At 43.7% G+C, this 19,666-nt stretch overlaps 1 protein-coding gene across 2 annotated transcripts in view; it reads right to left on the bottom strand.

The window, feature by feature from the left end:
* Positions 1-2,122: 2,122 nt before the first annotated feature.
* Svep1 (sushi, von Willebrand factor type A, EGF and pentraxin domain containing 1) overlaps positions 2,123-19,666 on the bottom strand; it is a 172,629-nt gene continuing 155,085 nt past the window's right edge. For both annotated transcript variants that reach the window (XM_087897113.1, XM_087897112.1), the window contains 8 exons: positions 19,428-19,491; positions 17,307-17,480; positions 15,996-16,172; positions 9,632-9,802; positions 8,673-8,768; positions 6,387-6,482; positions 3,617-3,710; positions 2,123-2,497 (listed from right to left, as the gene is read on the bottom strand). In XM_087897113.1, the coding sequence (XP_087753239.1) occupies positions 2,476-2,497; positions 3,617-3,710; positions 6,387-6,482; positions 8,673-8,768; positions 9,632-9,802; positions 15,996-16,172; positions 17,307-17,480; positions 19,428-19,491 (894 nt within the window). In that variant the 3' untranslated portion in view covers positions 2,123-2,475. The remainder of the gene's footprint in view (positions 2,498-3,616; positions 3,711-6,386; positions 6,483-8,672; positions 8,769-9,631; positions 9,803-15,995; positions 16,173-17,306; positions 17,481-19,427; positions 19,492-19,666) is intronic.

Genomic DNA, 19,666 nt, shown 5'->3' with positions numbered 1-19,666 from the left:
ATGGGTATGTGTGTATGAACCTATGAGTGCAGTTGCCTGAAGGACCCAGATGGCCTCAGATCCTGTGGAGCTGAAATATCATGTGTTTGTGAGCCCACTTGATATGGGTGTTGGGAACTAAATTTGTTTCCCTGCAAGAGCACTAAGTGCTTTTAATTACGGAGCCATCTCACATTGTAACTTGAGATACAATACACACAGATGACTTGTAATGTTGGGCATTTTCCTTCTGAGTTTTGAAACATAGATGTTGAAGTCTTCTGAGCATGGAAGGTTGAAAGGAGAGACAGCTGGGATTAAAGCCAGAACCTCCTACACATAAGCACCCACTCTGCCACTGAGCTACACCCTGGTCTAGAACATTCTGTATCCTGACCCTCAACCCCGCCTTATCCTAAAGCATGATTTGGTTTTCACTCGGCTTTGCCTCAGGTGAGGGTCTGAAAACCTGCCTGTGTTCCCCTTCTCCAAGGGAACCGTTATTACCGCGGGTCCGTTCCTGATGGCCTACTGCAATCAGCCGCGGCTGTGCTGATGAAGAAGGCTGCTGCTCTGCTCCGATGCCTATGTGTTACTAGCATGGTGCAGGAGCACATGCCTGCCACTCCAGGACTCCTACGGCAAGACCAGAGGCCGAGATCAAATTCCTAGAAGCTTCTGTCCAGCGAGCCTGGAGTATGCTGCAGTGAGTGAGGGAGCCTGTCTCAAGGTGGAAAGTGAAGACCAGTATGTGTACCTGCAGGCATGCACGTGCACATGTGCACCCCTCAAAACATCATACGTCCCCACCCCAAAGATGAAAAAAGCAGAAATCCTCACTTTTATGATGGGTTGCTTCCTTAAAACTGTGCATACATAGCGCATCCTATTTGGCTTGCTTTGGAATTATAAACCTTTTAATCCATTCAAAGTAAAAGCATCCAAATTCTAAACTCTTTTTTTTTTTAAAGATTTTATTTATTATGTTTATAGTGTTCTGCCTGCACGTATGTCTGCGGGCCAGAAGAGGGCACCAGATCTCATTACAGATGGTTGTGAGCTATCATGTGGTTGCTGGGAATTGAACTCAGGACCTCTGGAAGAGCAGACAGTGCTCTTAACCACTGAGCCACCTCTCCAGCCCCAAATTCTAAACTCTTAAATCTATTCAGAGTAACAGAAGCCACACTCCACTTGGCAAATGTGTTTCATCAGAAGGTATTTTGAGAACCAAGCATTATTATCAAGGGCTTTCTCTCTGCTATCACGTTTCTTCTGGTTAATCATAGATTTTAAACTTTATTCTGTATTTTTATGATTATAAAGGAGAAAGATGAACACAGGATGGAAACCAACAGACTGTGGACAAAGTGAATGACCAGCGGCCCACAGGCTACCAGAATGGGAAGTGGGCGGATGTCAGGAGAATGAGGCAATGGCTAAGAGACCCCAGGAACAGCAAGATCCTTGTCTCTTTTCCTGCATCTCTGCTGTGCCACAGCGTACCCTGTGCCTCATGGGAGAAGTTCCCCCAGATAATGGAGCCAATATGATTATATATTTCCTATATTAAAACAAGATCTAGGGTTTGGCTTCATTTTCTGAAGCCTGGGAAGTCTTTATTCTGAAATAGGTGTAATAACGGAAGTAGATGAAGTCATGGAAACCGCAGGCAGCTTCACTGTCTCCTGGTCATTGGTGATTCTTTTCCCTCCCTCCCTCCCACTCTCCCTTCTACCCTCCCTCCTTCCATCCATCCCTTCTCTCCCCTTCTTTCCAGGGAGCCACCTCTGAGAACTTTTCAGAGTCCACTCACCCATAAATCGCAATCATTCCACCCCTCACCACTAAGTTAGGATCTAACCAACTTTCCAAATGTGACAAAAGATCCCCCAGGTCACCTTCACCACCAGGACAGGCTTTTGCAGTGGGCACTGGGTGTGACAGTTGCCCTCTTAATGAAGAAAGAAACCTTTGCAGCCACACACTGTAAACAAGATAGGACTAAAGGAGCGGCCTCCTTTATCGTAACTGTTTAGTGTGCGCTTCACGCAATCCTGTCCTCCGCCAGAGGACTAGAAGGGTGTTCACAAGTCTTCTTTCTTCCCCAGCCACCTCAGAAAGACGCTACTATCCAGTGAAGTCTTATTTAGTAGCAAAATATATTTTAATGGAAAGTCATCTTTAAGTAATTGAATAAAAACGTGTTCCAGGGCTTTTCTCAGCGGGCGGCAGAGTATGTACATCTGGTGAGGGTGGAGCAGCATCTGTTTAATGTAACTTCCATATAGAAAACGCAAGCGTATTGAAACAATGGAGACACGTAAGAAAGGACGTCACAAAGAGTAACAAAATAGATGGCAAAATTAAAAAGTCCACCTCAAGCTTAGAAAACACACAAGCCCAAGCACCGTGTTGGTCTTCCTTGCTGTGAGTTCCAGGAGCTACCAGGAGGAGATGACCCTGCTTCGGGAGAGGCGGTGGGGGCGGGGTGTGTTAAAACCCACTTCTCCTTCTCCTGAAGAAAGAAAACAACAAAACCAATGGTTCAGGAGGAGATGAAGTTGAGGTAGGGAGAAATTCTGGGATGTTCATAAAGAGGGGACAGTAAATTTTAGCCCAGTAGGCATATCTGTAAAAATACTTGTGAAGGATGAGGTTCATTCCTCGGGAGAAGGAAGGGGCATGGAAAAATAAAAGTATTAGGAAACATTTTTTTTATCAACTTTAATAGTGTTAATGTAGACAAAAAATCTCAGACATCGGCTGGGGCTTTCTCTCTCTCCCTCCCTCCCTCCTTCCCTCCTCCCTCCTTCCCATCCTTCTTTGTATTATTTTTTTGAGACGGGGTTTCACTATGTAGTGCTGGCTGGCCTGGAACTTGCTTTGTAGACCAGACTGGCTTGGAACTCACAGAGATCCCCCTGTCTCTGCCTCTGGAATGCTGGGATTAAAGGTGTGCACCATTATACCCTACTTTGCTAGGACATTTCCAATAAAATATGTTAAATTCATTGTTTATTCTATATTTTATGTTTAAGAATATTATTTTTATCATTTGTGTAAATTTTTACTGTTTTTAAATATGTATGTATTTCTTTAAAGTGAGTGTGCATATGAGTGTGTGTGTGCACACGCGTGTGTGCGTGTGTATGCCTGTGTCACAGCTCATGCCTGGAGAAATGGATACTCTTCCCCCACCGCATGGCTGCAGGAATCAAACTCAGGTTTTCAAGCTTTACAGAAATCACCTCCACCTTCTGAGCCACCTCACCAGCCCTGAATTGTTTTCTTTCATCATGGAAGTCTGCCCCAGGCCTTGGGAGGTTGAGGCAGAAGGATTGCAAGTTCCATATCCATCACCTTCACACAGGAGCCACATCAGTCTCCCTATGGCTCCTGTTTTAGTGTATGTGCCGCTGAAGGGAGCCCAATACTGTTGACTTTTGAGATCTCGTTTTCTTCATCTCGCCCGACTTAATCTTTTCTCGCTCTGGATTTAGTAAAGGTTTAGAGAGAAGACCTCGAAATCCTGTGATTAACCAAGTTTACACTGCAACTGGAGATACCTCTGGCTCTTGAACTACTGTCGGCCCTGAAACACAGTGCAGGTGTTATAGCTCAGCACTTGTCTTACCTGGAGCAGTCGTGTCCCGTCCAGGCTGAGAGACAATGGCATCGGTTTGGTCTTACGCATTTTCCGCCATTTAAGCAGGGAGACTGGCAAGTAGCTATGATTAAAAAAAAAATGCATGAATTCACTTAGTCAATACTTAGACATTCTAAAGATGTCACAGAGGCTCATGGTAGGGACTGTCCTTTCTTCCTGCTGAGCCATCCCTGGCCATTCTTCACACACCTTACATCCGTATGTGGCATCACCGCCCCTCCTGAGGATTCGTGTTTTCACACACTAAGATCACCCTTACTGATCATGTTAAGTCCACTGGGTTTTATTATTATTATTTTAATGTATGCAACCACTACAGCACTTTGTTCTGAGCTCTAAGTTTCTCATACACTCAGTTAACTTGCGGTTCTCTGTGGGGGTGGGGGGCAGCAATAAACTCTAAAGAATATGTCTGTCACACAGAGTGCCCAGAACAACACACGAGGCTGGAGAGATGGCTCAGTGGTTAAAGGTACTGGCTACTCTTCCAGAGGATCTAGGTTTGATTTCCAGCACCCACACGGTGGCTCACAACCATCTGCAGCTCCTGTTTCAGAGGAACTCATGCCTGAAAGGGATACACGAACATGGATGCACACGAAACACTCATACACATAAAATAGGTGCCCAAGAGTCCTTTGTGCTTGGCCAGGAGACACATCTCATGTTCTTTTAAATAAAACAACTGACCAACAAACAAACCAACACAATCAGAATTGAGAACCTTAATTAGGGCTAAAATTAAAATTATTCACAGATGAGGCCCTAGAGACCATCCAAAGATCGACTACACGGGCATCTTCTCCACAAGCCCACAAAGTAACTCATGTGCACAAGTCTGCTCCTTAAAACACCATGGAGTCTAAACACTGATAGAAGTACATTGCCCACTTAAACCTGTCATGAGGGAAGGTGAGTCCATATGGACCCGTCAGTAGAGAGCTGACCTGAGTTTTACTTTAGCACAGTGAGCCGGGCCCTTTCCTGGATTAAAAAAAACCCCATCCTTCATAAAATACAGTGAACTGTCTGCTGAGTGGGTACCAGGCACAAGTACCAGGGGTGAAGAGGAGAAGGGAGAACGAGAAGTAAACAGGCTTTCCCCTTGTAGGATCCTCTTGCTAAGTGCGAGTAACAGAGGGTCAGCAGGGCACACTCACTTGCAATTCAATCAGTGGTGGGCGGGGGGAGAAAAAAGGATGAGATTGAACAGAACAAAGCCTGGCAAAAAATAAAACTCGAGCATCCCAGCCCAAGGCCCCGCACTTTCTGTTTGTTGAGATGAGAAACCGTGACTCTCAGGAGCACACTGCTTGGTGGTCCCTAGCTGGAGTCATCGTTAGCGGGAACGACTTCCTCCTTCCTTCTTGTGCCCATGTGGTCAACATCCCCCCCCCCCCATGCCGCGGTGTGTTCTGTACAGCACCGTTTCTTTCCCTCTTTCATTGATGACATACAAATCTGTCTTCAATCTAGATGTGTCTGCTGGGAACCCACACTATCATGAGTCTGCAGTTCAGACCACTGTCCTTGTGTGTCCCAGACTCTTCTAGTTCAGCTCTGTGCCTAGACACCAAGCTGTTTCCCCTGGCTCAGTAAATGGTATTGGTTTCAATCCCCGAGGCCAAACTGGAAAGAATAGAATCATTCCTCCCTGCCACCAACCAGGTCAGTATCAAGTAGCATCGATTCTGCTTTTCCAGCTTCTCACACAGCCTCCACTTTATTATTTTAACATCTCTAGACATTGCCACTTCTTGTGTAGAGTGTACCTATGACTTCCCAGCTGATTCCTTGCTGCTGCCAAAATCACATTTTCTTAAAAAAAAAAAAAAAAAAACAAAAGTCTTTTAAGTATACGGGTGGTTTGCCTGCATGTACGTTTGTGTGCCATGTGCGTGCTGGGTGCTCACAGAGGCCAGAAAAAGGGCACAGGATCACCTGGAGCTTAAGTTACAGGCAGTTCAAGCTACCACATGGGTGCTGAAACTGGAGCCCAGTCCTCTGGAAGAGCAGCCAGTGCCTTTAACTAACCACTGACCAGGTACTCAGCCCTCATTCGTTGTCATAAATTGTTCCTGCCTAAAAGCCTCCAGGCCTCCTGTGCTCTCACGACGTAGTCTAGCACCTTGAACTGCTACGTGCATTTCCTAACTTGACGTTGGTCATCTTTCCAGCCAGGTTCCTGTGTTCTTTTGTGACTTCCGTGAGATGGGGCTGAGTTTCAGTGACACAACAGTGTGCACCTATGTGTGTGCATGCTCTATGCCTTTGAGTTACACAAGTGTGTATCCGTGTGTACATGCTCCATGCCTTTGAGTTACACAGCAGTGTGTACCTATGTGTGTGCATGCTCCATGCCTTTGAGTGGAATGATCGTCCAGTGATGGTTGGTCTGGAAATGGAACTAAGAATCAACTAGTAGATGCTGGACAGGATCCAGAGAAGAGTCTTTCTAGCTCATGGGGTTCAGGAGGGTGTGAGAGACGTTCAGGAAGGACCAGGAAGAGGTGATGATGTAGAGGATGTCCTTTGGTGCGTTGTCTGGAGAGGTGTTTTTCAAGGGTGATCTAGTTCAGTGTTTAGAATGGGTGACATGATGGTCTTGAGACACTTGAGAATGGCTGGTACCCTTCCTTTGCAGTCTTACCTTTCAGTCCAAGTTCAACCCATCAGTGTCGCCTATGGTTTCATGAAACCAAACCATTAAGAAAAGAAACCATGGCAGGAAGCCTACCTGTATGACAGCGGGATCCAGTCCAGCCTGCCGGGCAGTCACACTGATAAGGGGCCACACAGCGCCCGCCATTCAAGCAGGGAAGTATGCATATTGCTAAAAAAATAAAACAGATACAAGTGCGTTGGCAAAGGATTTGATCACAGCACCTGTGTTCAGATCTGCTTAGATGTTCAAAATACATTTTGCTGGAGGAGAAACTTCTCATGGTTCACTGAGATCTTCCCGTATGCACTCGGCTTACTCATGACTACTGCCAGGAAAGCAAAGCCAGGAGGAAGTCTGAGCCTTACTCAGGTGTAACCAGGGAGGCCAAATGCACTCTTTCCCGGCTCTGTCCCGGCTGTTTGCTAAGCACTTTGCTTTCAGTCTCTGCAACACCAGCAGAACAAACCCCATTTATCATCATTTCAAATTTCTTCTGAGAATTGTCTAAATTGTTGTGAGAGGATTCGGCTGCCTCAGGCTTTCTTCTTGAACTACATGTGAGGCTGGGAGGAGGCCGGGCTGACCCATCGTCTCTTGGCTGTAATATTTCAGCAGTAATCGGACAGCTCACTCTATTTCCTAGGAACTGAGGCTTGACGGTTACAGGGCCAGACATTACCTTCCACAGCAATCACTTCTCTAGAAGAGGCAGAGGGTGTTTCATGTATGTGAGATCACTGCCTTGTGTGAACTAGGAACTGGTTAGAAGCACAGACTCTTAGGTCTCATTTCTGCTCAACTGAACCAGTCTGTATCTTAAAGCCTCTGCAAGCTGGCTTCTGTGCAAATTAAAGTCTGTGATGTCCCCTCCCCTTACGCTGAAGGGCAGGCATATGCTCGGCCAGCTAAGCCTGTGGCTGGAGTACCCCAGTATCTTTGAACCCTTAGTATTATGGCACTGAAGCCTGGGAGCCAGCCCCATATGAAAAGGAATGAAGACGGAAGGGAAAAAATTTGACACTTTTTTCCCCTTATTCTTGTGAAAATACTTGATTTGATTAATTGATAACAGCCATTATTCATTTTCCTTAAAAAAACAGCTGAAAAAAAAACCACATTGAGTAAGTTTTAGAGTTGGCCTTATGTGGAGGGGGACAGAGACCCCAACTGGTCTAATCTGACTTCTATCACCTTCTGTCACAGCGATGACTCAGCATGGCCTATCCACACAGAAGGATGTCTTATCCTTACACACGGGGACGTAGAAAAGAGTAAACTTTCAGCCAGGCGGTCGTGGCGCACGCCTTTAATCCCAGCTCTCGGGAGGCAGAGGCAGGCGGATCTCTGTGAGTTCGAGGCCAGCCTGGTCTACAAGAGCTAGTTCCAGGATAGACAGGAGAAACCCTGTCTCAAAAAACTAAACCAAAACCAAAACAATAGTATTAGTAATAATAATAATACATAGTAAAAAGAAAGAGTAAAGTTTAGACATTAAAAATAATTTCAAACAACTTATTGAGGGCCACTCAGATGGCTCAGCAGGTAGAAGCCCTTGCCTGGCAAACCTGATGATCCCAGTTTGACCCCCACCCCCAGGTCCACTGGTGGAAGGAGAGAACCACCTTCAGGGTTGACCTCTGACCTCCACATACGCTTTTTCGCACATGCATGGACACAAATAATAAAATTAAACAAATCAAAGCAGTTATTTTTATGCCCTCAATAAGCTAAGCATATTTTAAGTAAGGATAAAAATCCTATTAATTTGTTAAGTATTGTATAGACTAGGACTTCCAATTTTCCCTATTTTCTTAATTAGGAGTGATTCTCTCATAGCCAAGAGCCACAGTGGTCTCATGAGTCCCCTGGAAGGCATGGTCCTCTGCAATGCTGCAGTTCTGTAGCAAAGGCTGGGCTGCTTGTCATGGAACTGAGACGAGGGAAGAGAGCGAGCGCTGAGGCAGTGATCACAAGCCCCTCCCCTAACAAGACAGGTGCCGGCAGTGATCACAGAACCCTCCCCTAACAAGACTGGTGCCGGCAGTGATCACAGAACCCTCCCCTAACAAGACAGGTGCCGGCAGTGATCACAAGCCCCTCCCCTAAAAGACTGGTGCCGGCGCCAGGATGCACGTGAGGCATTGGATGAGGCAACTGCAAACTCCAAGTCGGAGATACTGTAGCTAGATCTCCTGCAGCCTAGCGATCCCTGAGAGTAGCCCTGTACACTCGGGTCTGCAGCAAGGATTTGGGGCAAGCAACTCTGCGAGACAGCAAAGGCATTCCCAGGACCTCTCATAAGCCAGCGGTGTCTCGGCAAAGGATGGGGAGCAAAGGAACAGTCATAGACAGACTCACGCTCTTCACAGAGACGCCCCATCCAGCCGTCTGGGCAGGAGCAAGCATTTGGACGTTGGCAGACACCTCCGTTCTGGCATGGGAACCGACAGACAGCTGGAAAGAAAACAAGGTGATTCCTAATTCCAGGATTTCTCGTTCACAGTACCTCAGTGATGCAGGCTTTAGAGAGGAGAAAAGAAACACCGAGAAAGAGTTCCAGCATGTGAGGAGAGGCACGTGCTGGTGGCTCTTACCATGACTCCATCTCGTCTTTATGGAGGCGAAATCGACAAATGGGAACTGTATTGACAACTTAGAACGTGATAGCCTGTTTTATGCGTGTATTATAAATCAGGCATAGTCGAGCTAATTACCATTTGCCAGCACACACAATTACCAGTTCTTTCTCCCCCTTTTCTTTCCTTCCCTTCCTCCCTCCGTCCTCTGTCCCTCCCTCCCTCCGTCCCTCACCCTTTTATCCCTCCCTGCAAACTGCAAAACCACAACACAATACTGTTAACTGCAGAGGAAATGCATCAGCTCTTCAGAACATGCTCACCTTAACTAACTGAAACTTTATATTCTCTGGCTAATGTCTATCTGCCTCTTCCCTCAGGGCCTGAATCACACTGCACTCCGCGGCTCTCTGAGTCTGACCACTTTAGACCGTCCGTCTAGCAGCATGGCTCTCAATTTTCAGCGAATGCTTTTACTACGAATGGCGCAACTGTGGTTTCCCAAACCATTCGGTTGTTGTTAGGAAAGCAGCAGCTTTAGAGGCATGTGCCTGGGAGACCTCGTTACCTGCTTCCATTGTGAAGAAGTGAGCAGGTTTTCAGAAATGTCAATTAGTTCTGGAAAATGATGCCGCTGTTAAGCCCAATTTAAGGCCAAGCCACACAGTGATGGTTGGTCATGTTGACCTCCGTGTACCCATCCCTGCAGCCTCACTTGGGAATGACCAAATATTCTCGTACCTCTGCACACAGGAGACGGTGTCCACGTTCCATTTCCTAGGCAGACGCTCCTCAGGGAACCTTCTAGCATGTACCCACTGTAACAGGAGTAGGTGATCATGTCCCCATACTGGTAATGGACACCTCGAGCAATGGCGTTTTCTACACGAGGTGGAGGACCACACGAAATTTCTATAGGAAGAACAAATAACAGTCGAGCCTGTCCAACGAGCCAAGACTGAGCACAACCTTACCATGGAGACTGACATCAGTTTGAGGATCATAGACAAAATACACAGATGAAATTCTTTCACCTATATAATGTCTAGAATACTAGGAACCGAAATAATACTCTGCCGTTTTAGACAAATTAGATCATAACATCACAGGGTCTTTGTCCCATGATTCAAATATCCAGGCTGAGCTGTTTGAAACCCAAGGAAAGACACGAGGCAGAGAACAAGGAGGAGCTCTCAGACCTTGCCAAAACGGCGGCTGCCAGAGAAGGTGGAAACAGAATACTTACCAAATGAGCACAGGGAGGAAGGGAGCATGGTAGCCTACCGTTTCAGAGGAACAATCATGGATTATGAAATGTTCTGTTACTGTCTAGAGTAACAACCCTACCAGAGCTCACTGTGTATTTAGAAAATGAATGGATGCCAACAGCAGCCTGTGGCTGAGTTCCATGAAATTCAAGACCCCTTCTTGAGACTGCAAAGTGTCTTTGGGCATCTGTGTTAGACTGAGTAACCCTCCTTTCTTCAAGAGTACACGTGCTGTATATTTAAATCAAGATTGTGACAGCTGTTTTCGCTTTGAAGATTTTTATAAGCTGTCTCAAGATCGTTCTGGTGTGCACTGAGGACTGGGCTGAACTCAGTATTCTACCATGTACCTAGTTTGTGTAAACCTAACAGGTGCTCAGACCACATGACCCGCTTACAAAAGGCCTTTTTGTTACCATGCTATTGTTAAGATTTAGTAGAGGAAATACGACATCTGTGTGATGTTTCTACATTTTCTTTTCCTTCTGGGCCAGATGAAATGCTTATGAGAAATCAAAGACCGAAAGAAATAAATGCCACGCTTTGTCTAGATTAGTAGGGAAGGGCAGACACATGGTACAGTGAGCCTCCTGTAAGCTGTGCCGTAAGAATAGATGACAGCCACAAAAACATCGAGGCAAATATAACCATGCTAGAGCTGTCAAGGTATGAACCATAGGGAAGGTTTCTAACTGGGACAACGGCCTATAGAAGATCACAGGGAACCGATGGCTGGCTTATAGCAATTTGATAATCAAAGCGCCCACATGGGAATCATCTGGGGTTTTAAATACACATTTCTGGAGGTTTCTGCCTTGGGAACCTGTATTTTACGTACCCGCCCTGGGTAATTCTCATGTGCATTAAATTTTAATCTCTGGTCTGTCGGGATTAATATGAGAAGCAGGTAGTCAGGAGGGGGAAGATTGTGGCCTAGACAAGGGAAGGATGTGTGGTTTTAATCCAAAGACTTCCTGGCTGATAGAAATGTGAAGGAGGCTGGAGGATTAACAATCACGGAAACCGTCTCCTCTCCAGGGCAACTCGTGGTCCACTCTAGAATACCGAGTCATCCGGCATGCACAGAAGGCGCATTTGTAACAAACACACGTCTCTTCCGGCTCTTACTTCCAGTGGTCTGAATGGCAAGCATCAGGGAGCCAAGAACCAAGGTGAAGATGTGTGGGCAGAATGAGGCCACTTGGCCTGATTCCCTTCAGGCAGGTGGTTTTAAACCGGACCAGAGGGTCAAAGAGAAATCCAAGGTACGCTCAGTTACTTCTTTCCCTTTCATTAGGGGTAGATTTCGTAAGTGTCTGGGAGCTAAATCCTAGCTAAAAATATAGTGTGGAATTTTCTGGCTTTTTGTTTTTTAAAAATAAAAAGTCTAATGCTGCAGTAGGCTGGCTTCTAGCTAAAGATTCTGGGAGTGGGGAGGTCGAGTGACTGGGTACCTCTTCCCGTGCAGAGAAACCGCTGATACAAACCCACGAGATGAGCAGTCGTGTTAGTATTAACAAATGAGAACCCCAAAATTGAAAGGACGCTAAGGCATTATTGTAAGTTCAGAGTTAGAATTTTGGAGGCTAGAACTCCAGCCTAGTCTTCATGCGCATGTGGAACAGCCATATCTGTTGGGGATGGCAGACATCATAAACTCAGGAGCTGTTTGACAAAGACCCAGCAAAGCTGAGCCACACGATGGCCGCCGTGCCACCTTTGCGTTTCATCTCCACCTGCTGCATACCTGAGAGACTCTTAGTATCTGTACAATTTGGGAATACTGGACTTATGGGAAATTTCTTATGAATCATTTATGCCTTCTCCCAGGAATGCTATTTCCAAGCTTCCCCAGCCCCCGCTTTAAGGAGACATCCTTATCTACTTGAAGGTCTTCCTTACGTCTTGGAGGCTGTGGCACACATAAAGAAGCCAGAGGTCTCTTTATGAGGCTATGAGACATTTTTGAAACATCTGTCCCTGTACTTACTCAGAAACAAGATAACCAAAGCGAAGTAAACTTAAAAAGGCCAGCAAGATTCGGTGGGCTGGAGGAGCAGGCCACAGTTCAGATCACAAGCCTCTTCCCACTGCACACCCAGGTGATTACAGGGCATAGACAGCAACAAAGACTAACTGAAGCGACCTCTGTCCTACACAGAGACTTACACTGATGGGCAAAATATGATGTGGAAAGATGATAAAAGTATTCCATAAAGATATAAAATATATAAACATTATATTATGCCACAATTTGAACAATAACTGCAGCATCTTGGGCCTGAGGATATTTCTTGGGCACTCTGACAATTAAGAGTTAATAATACACTGCTTGGGACGTGGCACCATGCCCGGGATGGCTTGAAGATTGTTTTGGTCAAATGTCCTTGTAGTCAAAAGGGTGATCCGCCTGAGAACAATGTCATATGCCTCTAGATTCCTAAAAATTGGGTTACAGGGTTAATGAGTAAAAATGACAGCTCTGTTTATCAATGATGTCAAAACTCGAGGGAGAATGATAGGAACTGATAACTCTGTTCTGTCATAGTTTATTAGTGATGACTAAAAGATGAGCAGAAGGAAGTGAAACGTGCAAAAACAAAAATGATATCATCTATGTTTTGGAACAACAAAAATGTATCCCTCCTTTCTAAATTTTGTATAAATAAAGAAGCACTCTGTCTGTGGTCAGACAGGCTGCAAGATTCTCCCGCCCAGCATGGCCTGGCTCCCTCCCTCCCCTGCCAACTTCTTACATCCTCTGTTGGGACCTGTCCACTGTTGGGGGTGGCTCCAGCACACACATCTCTTGCTTCATTAATTGCAGTACAAGTGCTTTGAAGATGGACTACATCTTAGGCAAAATATTCTTACGTTATGTAGCCTAGTACCTTGCATGTGGTTAGACCCAAGGAACATTTTCACTGAGTGCTGTTGACAGAGTGGCTTGGGCAACAAGGGAGACAAGACGTAGGATGTTGGATGGGGAGATGTTTAAAGCAGAAACGGGGAGTAAGAGACGTCAGGAGATAGTCACAGTTAGCAGGCTAACTCTCTAGCCTGCAGAAGGCAGTGTTGTAACCTGGATGGATTAACAAGGTGCTGGGCCAGCCGTTCTCAAGTTACAACGCGTGGACCAGCAGTATCCCTCTGCCTACTCATCACTGTGAATGAAATAACTGCCAGGAATGGCCTAAGATATGAAAGGCTTATCTAGACTCATGGTTCCATATAGTTCAGTCCACGGCTGGTGGGCTCCGGTGCTTGGACAGAACCCTGTGGTAATGGTGAGTCTTTACCTCACAGCATTTCAGAGTGAGAGAGCCAGGGGCCGGGGGACAAGGTCCTGCCCCAGGGACCTATTTCCTCCAGCTGGATCTCACCTCCTAAAGTTCCTAGCACTTCTCAAAATACTGCCACTACGGGAACCCAGCATACAAGACATTTCCTACTGATACCATTAACAACTTCTGTAGGGGACACCCAGGAACTGTGAGAAACTGATGTTATCTGGCCTCACCCAAGAACACAGAATCAGAAATGGCGGAGTGGACCCTAGCTATCTATGTTCTAGAGAGCTTTTGAAGTTCTACTGACACACGCTCACGGTTGAGGACCATCTCAGGGTAATTTTTTTGTTTGCATAAAGTACTCGTAGCCCATTAAAGGATAACATGAAGACTTCTGTGAAGTCGAGGAAAATCTGTGTTTTCACTTAGTGTCATGCTTGTTCTCGGAGGAGCACAGCTGACAAATCAACTCAGTGAATCCTAATTCTCCTAACCAGGAAGGTTTTAATTTGGTCTGGAAAACTCATTTTTTTACAAAAATGTTCAGTATTCTATAGATATAAATCATTTGCATTGGTATGGATTTTAGGTCAATTTTGTTATATGTATATGTTTTTCTGATCTTGATTAAGGTATTGTGATTGTGTAGTTCACTTAAAAATGTAATGTATAATTAGGAAATATAGGTTGTTAATGGATAATCATTGATAATAATCAAGCTTGTAGTCATGTTAGTTAGATTTTCTAGGTATAGAGATACATTTTAGTTAGACATTCTTCATAGCTTTCAAAGACTACAGAATATGGCATTTTCAGTATTTTAATAACTTAGGACTTTTCATGACAATGAGACATGTCTGCTCCTGGCAGCACCAATCTACTTCAAGAGGAAGATGGACATCGAAGAGGCTCCTTATGGAGTCAGTTAGCCATTTGGGCAAGAAACTGCTCTTGCCTGGACTGTTGTATAAACTGGACACAGAGAACCTGGAGAGAGAGGACTGCTAAACTTGCCTAAAGGTGAGATGATCCTTCGGGATTCCTGATTCATGAAAGAGTCTGCGAGACATTCTGCAGGACACAGCAGATAGTAACTGAACTGCCTTTGAAATTTCCTGCTTCATGGAAATGTCTGCTGGATACCATGGGCCTGTAGGGTGAAGATGGATGCCCCAACGGTACAGGGAACTTTGGGTGACAGTCCAGGCAGCAAGATGTCTCTGTCATTTCTAGAGTTTTGGAAGTTGTTTACTTCTTGTTTACTTAGGTAATATTATATCCTTCTGGAGTCTTTGATGGAGTTGAAGAATGGTTAGTTATAGTTATAGTTTTCCATTATTATGATAAAGATAAAATAGATATAAATATTGTAACTGTAATTCTTACTTGATAACTGTTTTGTTATATGTAATTTTACTATGTTAAAATGAAAGCCTTTCTTTTTGTTTAAACAGAAAAAGGGGAAATGATGGAGGAGGGTTATCTGTCTATTGTGTTACTTTCATTGGTTAATAAAGAGATTGCCTTGGCCCTCTGATAGGACAGAAAATTAGGTAGGTGGAGGAAACAGAACAGAATGCTGGGAAGAAGGGAAGTGAGGCAGATGCCATGGAGCCAGCCACCAGGTCAGACATGCTGAATCTTTTCCGGTAAGCCACCACCTCGTGGTGCTACACAGATTATTAGAAATGGGTTAATCAAGATGTGAGAGTTAGTCAGTAACTAACTCTCTAGAGATAATGGGCCAGGCAGTGTTTAAATGAATACAATTTGTGTGTTCTTATTTCCAGGGCTAAGCTAGCCATGCAGGAGCTGGGCAGGATGAAAAGCAGGCCTGCCCGCAGCTCCTCACTACAGTATTCAAACCGTATTTTTGTCATTTTTAGGGAACAATGCAGAAGTTAACTAAGAGAGTGCAGAGTTAGATAACTATGAACAAATCATTGACTTTACTGGGAATGACTTCACAGGACTAAAGAGAAGGTGCAGACGTTATGCGCATTTACTGTTCCTGCAGACCCAGGTTCAGATCCCAACACCTGCATGGTGACTCACAGTTATCTATAACTTCAACTGCACGGGACCCAATATGCCTTCGTAGGCACCAAAGACACACATGATGCCCACACATATGCAAACCACTCATACATATAAAAATAAAATTTAGAAAAATTGCTGTAATGCAAACAGCATTCTTTAATTAGTTAAATTAACTAAATACTTTAATTAATCAAGTATGAATTAAAACCAGAAACAACCCCCTCCCCTGACTTCACATGGCCAGAAACCTGGCTCAGCAGGCAAAAGTACTTGTGAAACATGTACAACAATCTGAACTGGATCCTTTGGACTTGACTCTGACCTTTTTACATGTATGTTTTAAGTTACACCTCCCTTCTTTCTCCCTGCTTCCTTCTTTCTTCCTCCCTCCTTCTCCCCTCTCCCACTCCACACTAATAGTAAATAAAATATACATTAAAGAATCTGAGAAACAGAGGAAACCTTCCACACGAGCGGACCTCCATGGGGCTCTACCCATCGACTCACTTTCGCACTTGGCGTTGGTCTGTGTCCACGTCTCATCAGGGTTGCAGGTGATGACGCCGTTGCCTCTGAGCAGGAAGCCTTCTCTGCACCTGACAGACACGTTCTGGCCGACGTGAAACTCTCTCTCAGAAAGCACAGCGTTCTCCGGGATCACAAAAGGGACAGGGCACGGGTTTGCTGTGAAGAGGCGGGGCAGGAGCTTACTGAGATGTCTTTTCTTTCCCTAGCTCATCTCTTTAAAGACAAAGTAGAGGCTTGCTGAACGAAGATCCTCAATGACAATAATAATACGGATAATTTTAAAAAGATTTCAAACAATCTGGTCTTAAACGTATGCTCCTCCTGACTCAACTCACCATGCTTGGCGAAAGGCTTAACAATTCAGAACTGCAAACATTAAGCACAGATTTGCTTCACCCCATGTGAAATTATGTGTGCAGATTAAAGGTCAGGCATATAAGAAATCAAGGACTATGCTGAGCATTCCTTCAATATTTGATGATAACATATATCACGTCAACAGTGTGATAAATTCTGTTGAACTCCTTTCTTTGGCTGAACATTCTTCAGAGAAGATGGACGTAGAGAGTCACCTGACATTGCTGTGTGAGTTTAGCCTGACTTCAGACCCGTTCTGTGAGGAACGAAATGATAGACCTTCATGTTGCGTTTGTGGGCCTGATGAGAACAGGAAGTTCCCACGGTTCTGAGGGACCCACAGGAAGTGACGCCAGTGCCTAGCTTTGTTCAGGCGCGTGCGTGCCCCACATTGACACAGGCTTCAAGCTATTTCAGTTTTTCTGGTTCTAAGTGGGTATAAAATAAGTCACACCGAGGTAGGGCTTGTCTTAATTCTAAAGGCTCCACTGTACACAACAATAGCCAGAAACCTTTTCAGGTTATACTTCATTTGTATTGTTTTCATTGAGGTGGTCAAATTGTCTCTATTTACCACATTTATATGTTTTATATTAACATCATTTAACCATATCTTCTTTACCTTTAACCATATCTTCTTGTCAATAGAATTCACAATATCTTCACTTCAAAATACTTTCGCTAATTTGTATTTTCTCTGAATGCCTGAATTTATAACCAGCCAAGGAATCTGATAAGAGCTAATTCTTAGAAGGCTGTTATCACATAATACAAGTAGAATTTTATAATATCCCATAAAGTTGGGCTCACCGATCACAGGTGGCCTTCCCTGGACCTACCTCACCTATTAGTGTTTCCCCTTCATTTAAGACATGTGGGAAGCTAACTATGACGCCAAATATGATTAACACAGCCCTTAAAATCAACACACACGTTTGCAGAGGGGAATCAGGTGATTCCAAGTTCCATTTTCAGTGCAATGAGCCGCAGGGGACCCTTCCAGGGTGTAGCCTCTGTGGCAGGAAAACAGCAGGCTAGGTCCAGATGTGGTGTTTTCCAGGACAGCCTTGCCATTCAGAAACTCAGCTGGAGCCTCACATCTGTTCTCTAAAAGGAAGAATAAAGCCTTGTATTAAATGTTTTCCCACATCTCCTTTGTTTCTCTTACTATATTTGCTGAAGGTATTTTGTAGTGTGTGTGTGTGAGAGAGAGAGAGAGAGTTGTGCTCACACATGGAACATATATATACACACATCCACTACACACACACACACACACACACACACACACACACACACACGCCTACTTACGAATTAAACACAGTAATATTTACTGATATAGAAAAAACATACTGTATATTTCTGTCAGATAACCACATGCTCCATGTGAAGATTGCTATTTAGTCCCTTGTAGTTCATTTGTCTTTATGTATTTTGCTAATAGTGATGGATGTGGTAGTGGTTTTAATGAGCCTATGCATAAAATAAATAAAGGAATGTTATGACTGTGAACTTCCTATATGACACCAGTTTTACTCTTATGTTTTATAACACTTGGTTTGTAAGATCAGATAAAAACACAGAATTCTCAGATAAATTTGAATGCCCTATAAATAACATACATTTTTAGCATAAATACTTCTTAAATATTGTGTGGTACATATTTATATTCAGATTATTTTTCATCTGAAATCAAAATTTGACTTAGTACTGTATATTTTTTCATTCCTAGTCCAGCAGCAATTCTGAGGTGAGCTCAATAATACTTACAAGGAAGTGAGTCTCAGAAAAGCTAAAAATCTTGATCAAGACTACACTAATTTCTTAAGTTATGTGAGGATTTATGGGTTGGATTCTCTCTATCTATACTTCTATCCCCACAAATATTTGTGACTTTCAGTATACCTAAAAAAAAGCATATAACAGCAGGTATCAAGAGTTTTTACTTTGAGTGGTGATCTTAAAAATATTTTCCTGATTTGTGTTGTCTGATTTCTTGAAATTTGTATGACTAGTAACTTAAAATGACCACTCTATTAACACCTTGGATGTGTTCGTTGACAGATATGTGGGATTCCTCTTTGTTTCCACTCCTATGTCCTATACAGGCAAACTCTTTTCGAACATAAGCAGTTTAGATAGCATACTACTGGGGTTGGGATATACAAGTTCAATACATGGTATAAACTTGTATAAAATGCCTTCATGTAAATTCCATGCATAAAGAAATATAAAATGCAAAAATTTTAAGAATAATATGTAAATAGAGAATGTTTATTACTACACAATATTTTGCCATATGTGATTTAATTCAGATATTAAATAAAATATACCCGAAGTCAAAAGAAACAAATTGGGATAATTTAAAAAATGAAATGTTATTAAGGACTGTGCCAAGTCATAAATGTATTTTTGTGACTTGAGATATTACTGAATTTTTAAAAATGTTTTCATTATAATGTTTACCCAAGTTTTTGAGAACCAAGAAAAGCCATTTTCTTCATTGAATCACAAGCATATAATATTCACTTCAGACTTAAGGTTCCTAGAGACACAGAGTTATTTCCCTCTTCTTCCTCTGCACATACGGCTGAAACAGAGGGAAGAAATGGTGGGTGTGGCTCAGCCCACACACTGCTGGAGAAGCTTGGCTATTCTCAGAAATTGCTCAACTCTGCTCTCTATTTGACTGATGTCCCAGCACCATTTAAGAATAATGTCATTAAGGGCCAGTTATTTTATATACAAGCAACAGTTCTAAGCCTTCATTTTATACCTATTTTGGAGAAAATATCACAAAAGTGCAAATAAAAACAAGTTTCTAAGTAAACCATGTGTTGTTGCTGAACCAGCAATCTTACGCCATATTCCGGTTAATCTCTGGCCCTTAATTGGTTGGGGTCCTTAAGCAAAAGCCCTTAAGTGTTCTGTTGTAGTTTATGTGTTTATTTTATTTGTTAACGCACAAAAGGGATATATAAAGAAAATGGAGACACGCTGTTATCTTGTGTCCTTGGTGCTATTTCTGGGACCCTTAGGTGCCACTTAACTCACCTCTGCACACTGCCACCTGCCCAGTCCACTGTCCGTTCTCCTGGCAGACTCGCTCCCTGTTCCCCTGTAGAGAAGCAGAGAAGGGGCATGAACAGGATCCCAATTTCAGAATAGAGAGACAAGAGGGGACTGTGAAGCCATCTTAACTGTGGCCTTCAGTGACTTAGTACTGAAATGCTGATTGAATATATTAAATGGATGTAATGTAAAGATGAGATTCTCAAAAACAATTTCACCAA

The sequence above is a fragment of the Myodes glareolus genome, chromosome 16 (assembly GCF_982192425.1).
Source record: "Myodes glareolus chromosome 16, mMyoGla1.1, whole genome shotgun sequence".
Classification (NCBI taxonomy): Eukaryota; Metazoa; Chordata; class Mammalia; order Rodentia; family Cricetidae; genus Myodes; species Myodes glareolus.
Note: the sequence above shows the minus strand (reverse complement) of the source record. Positions and strands in the feature narration are given on the sequence as shown.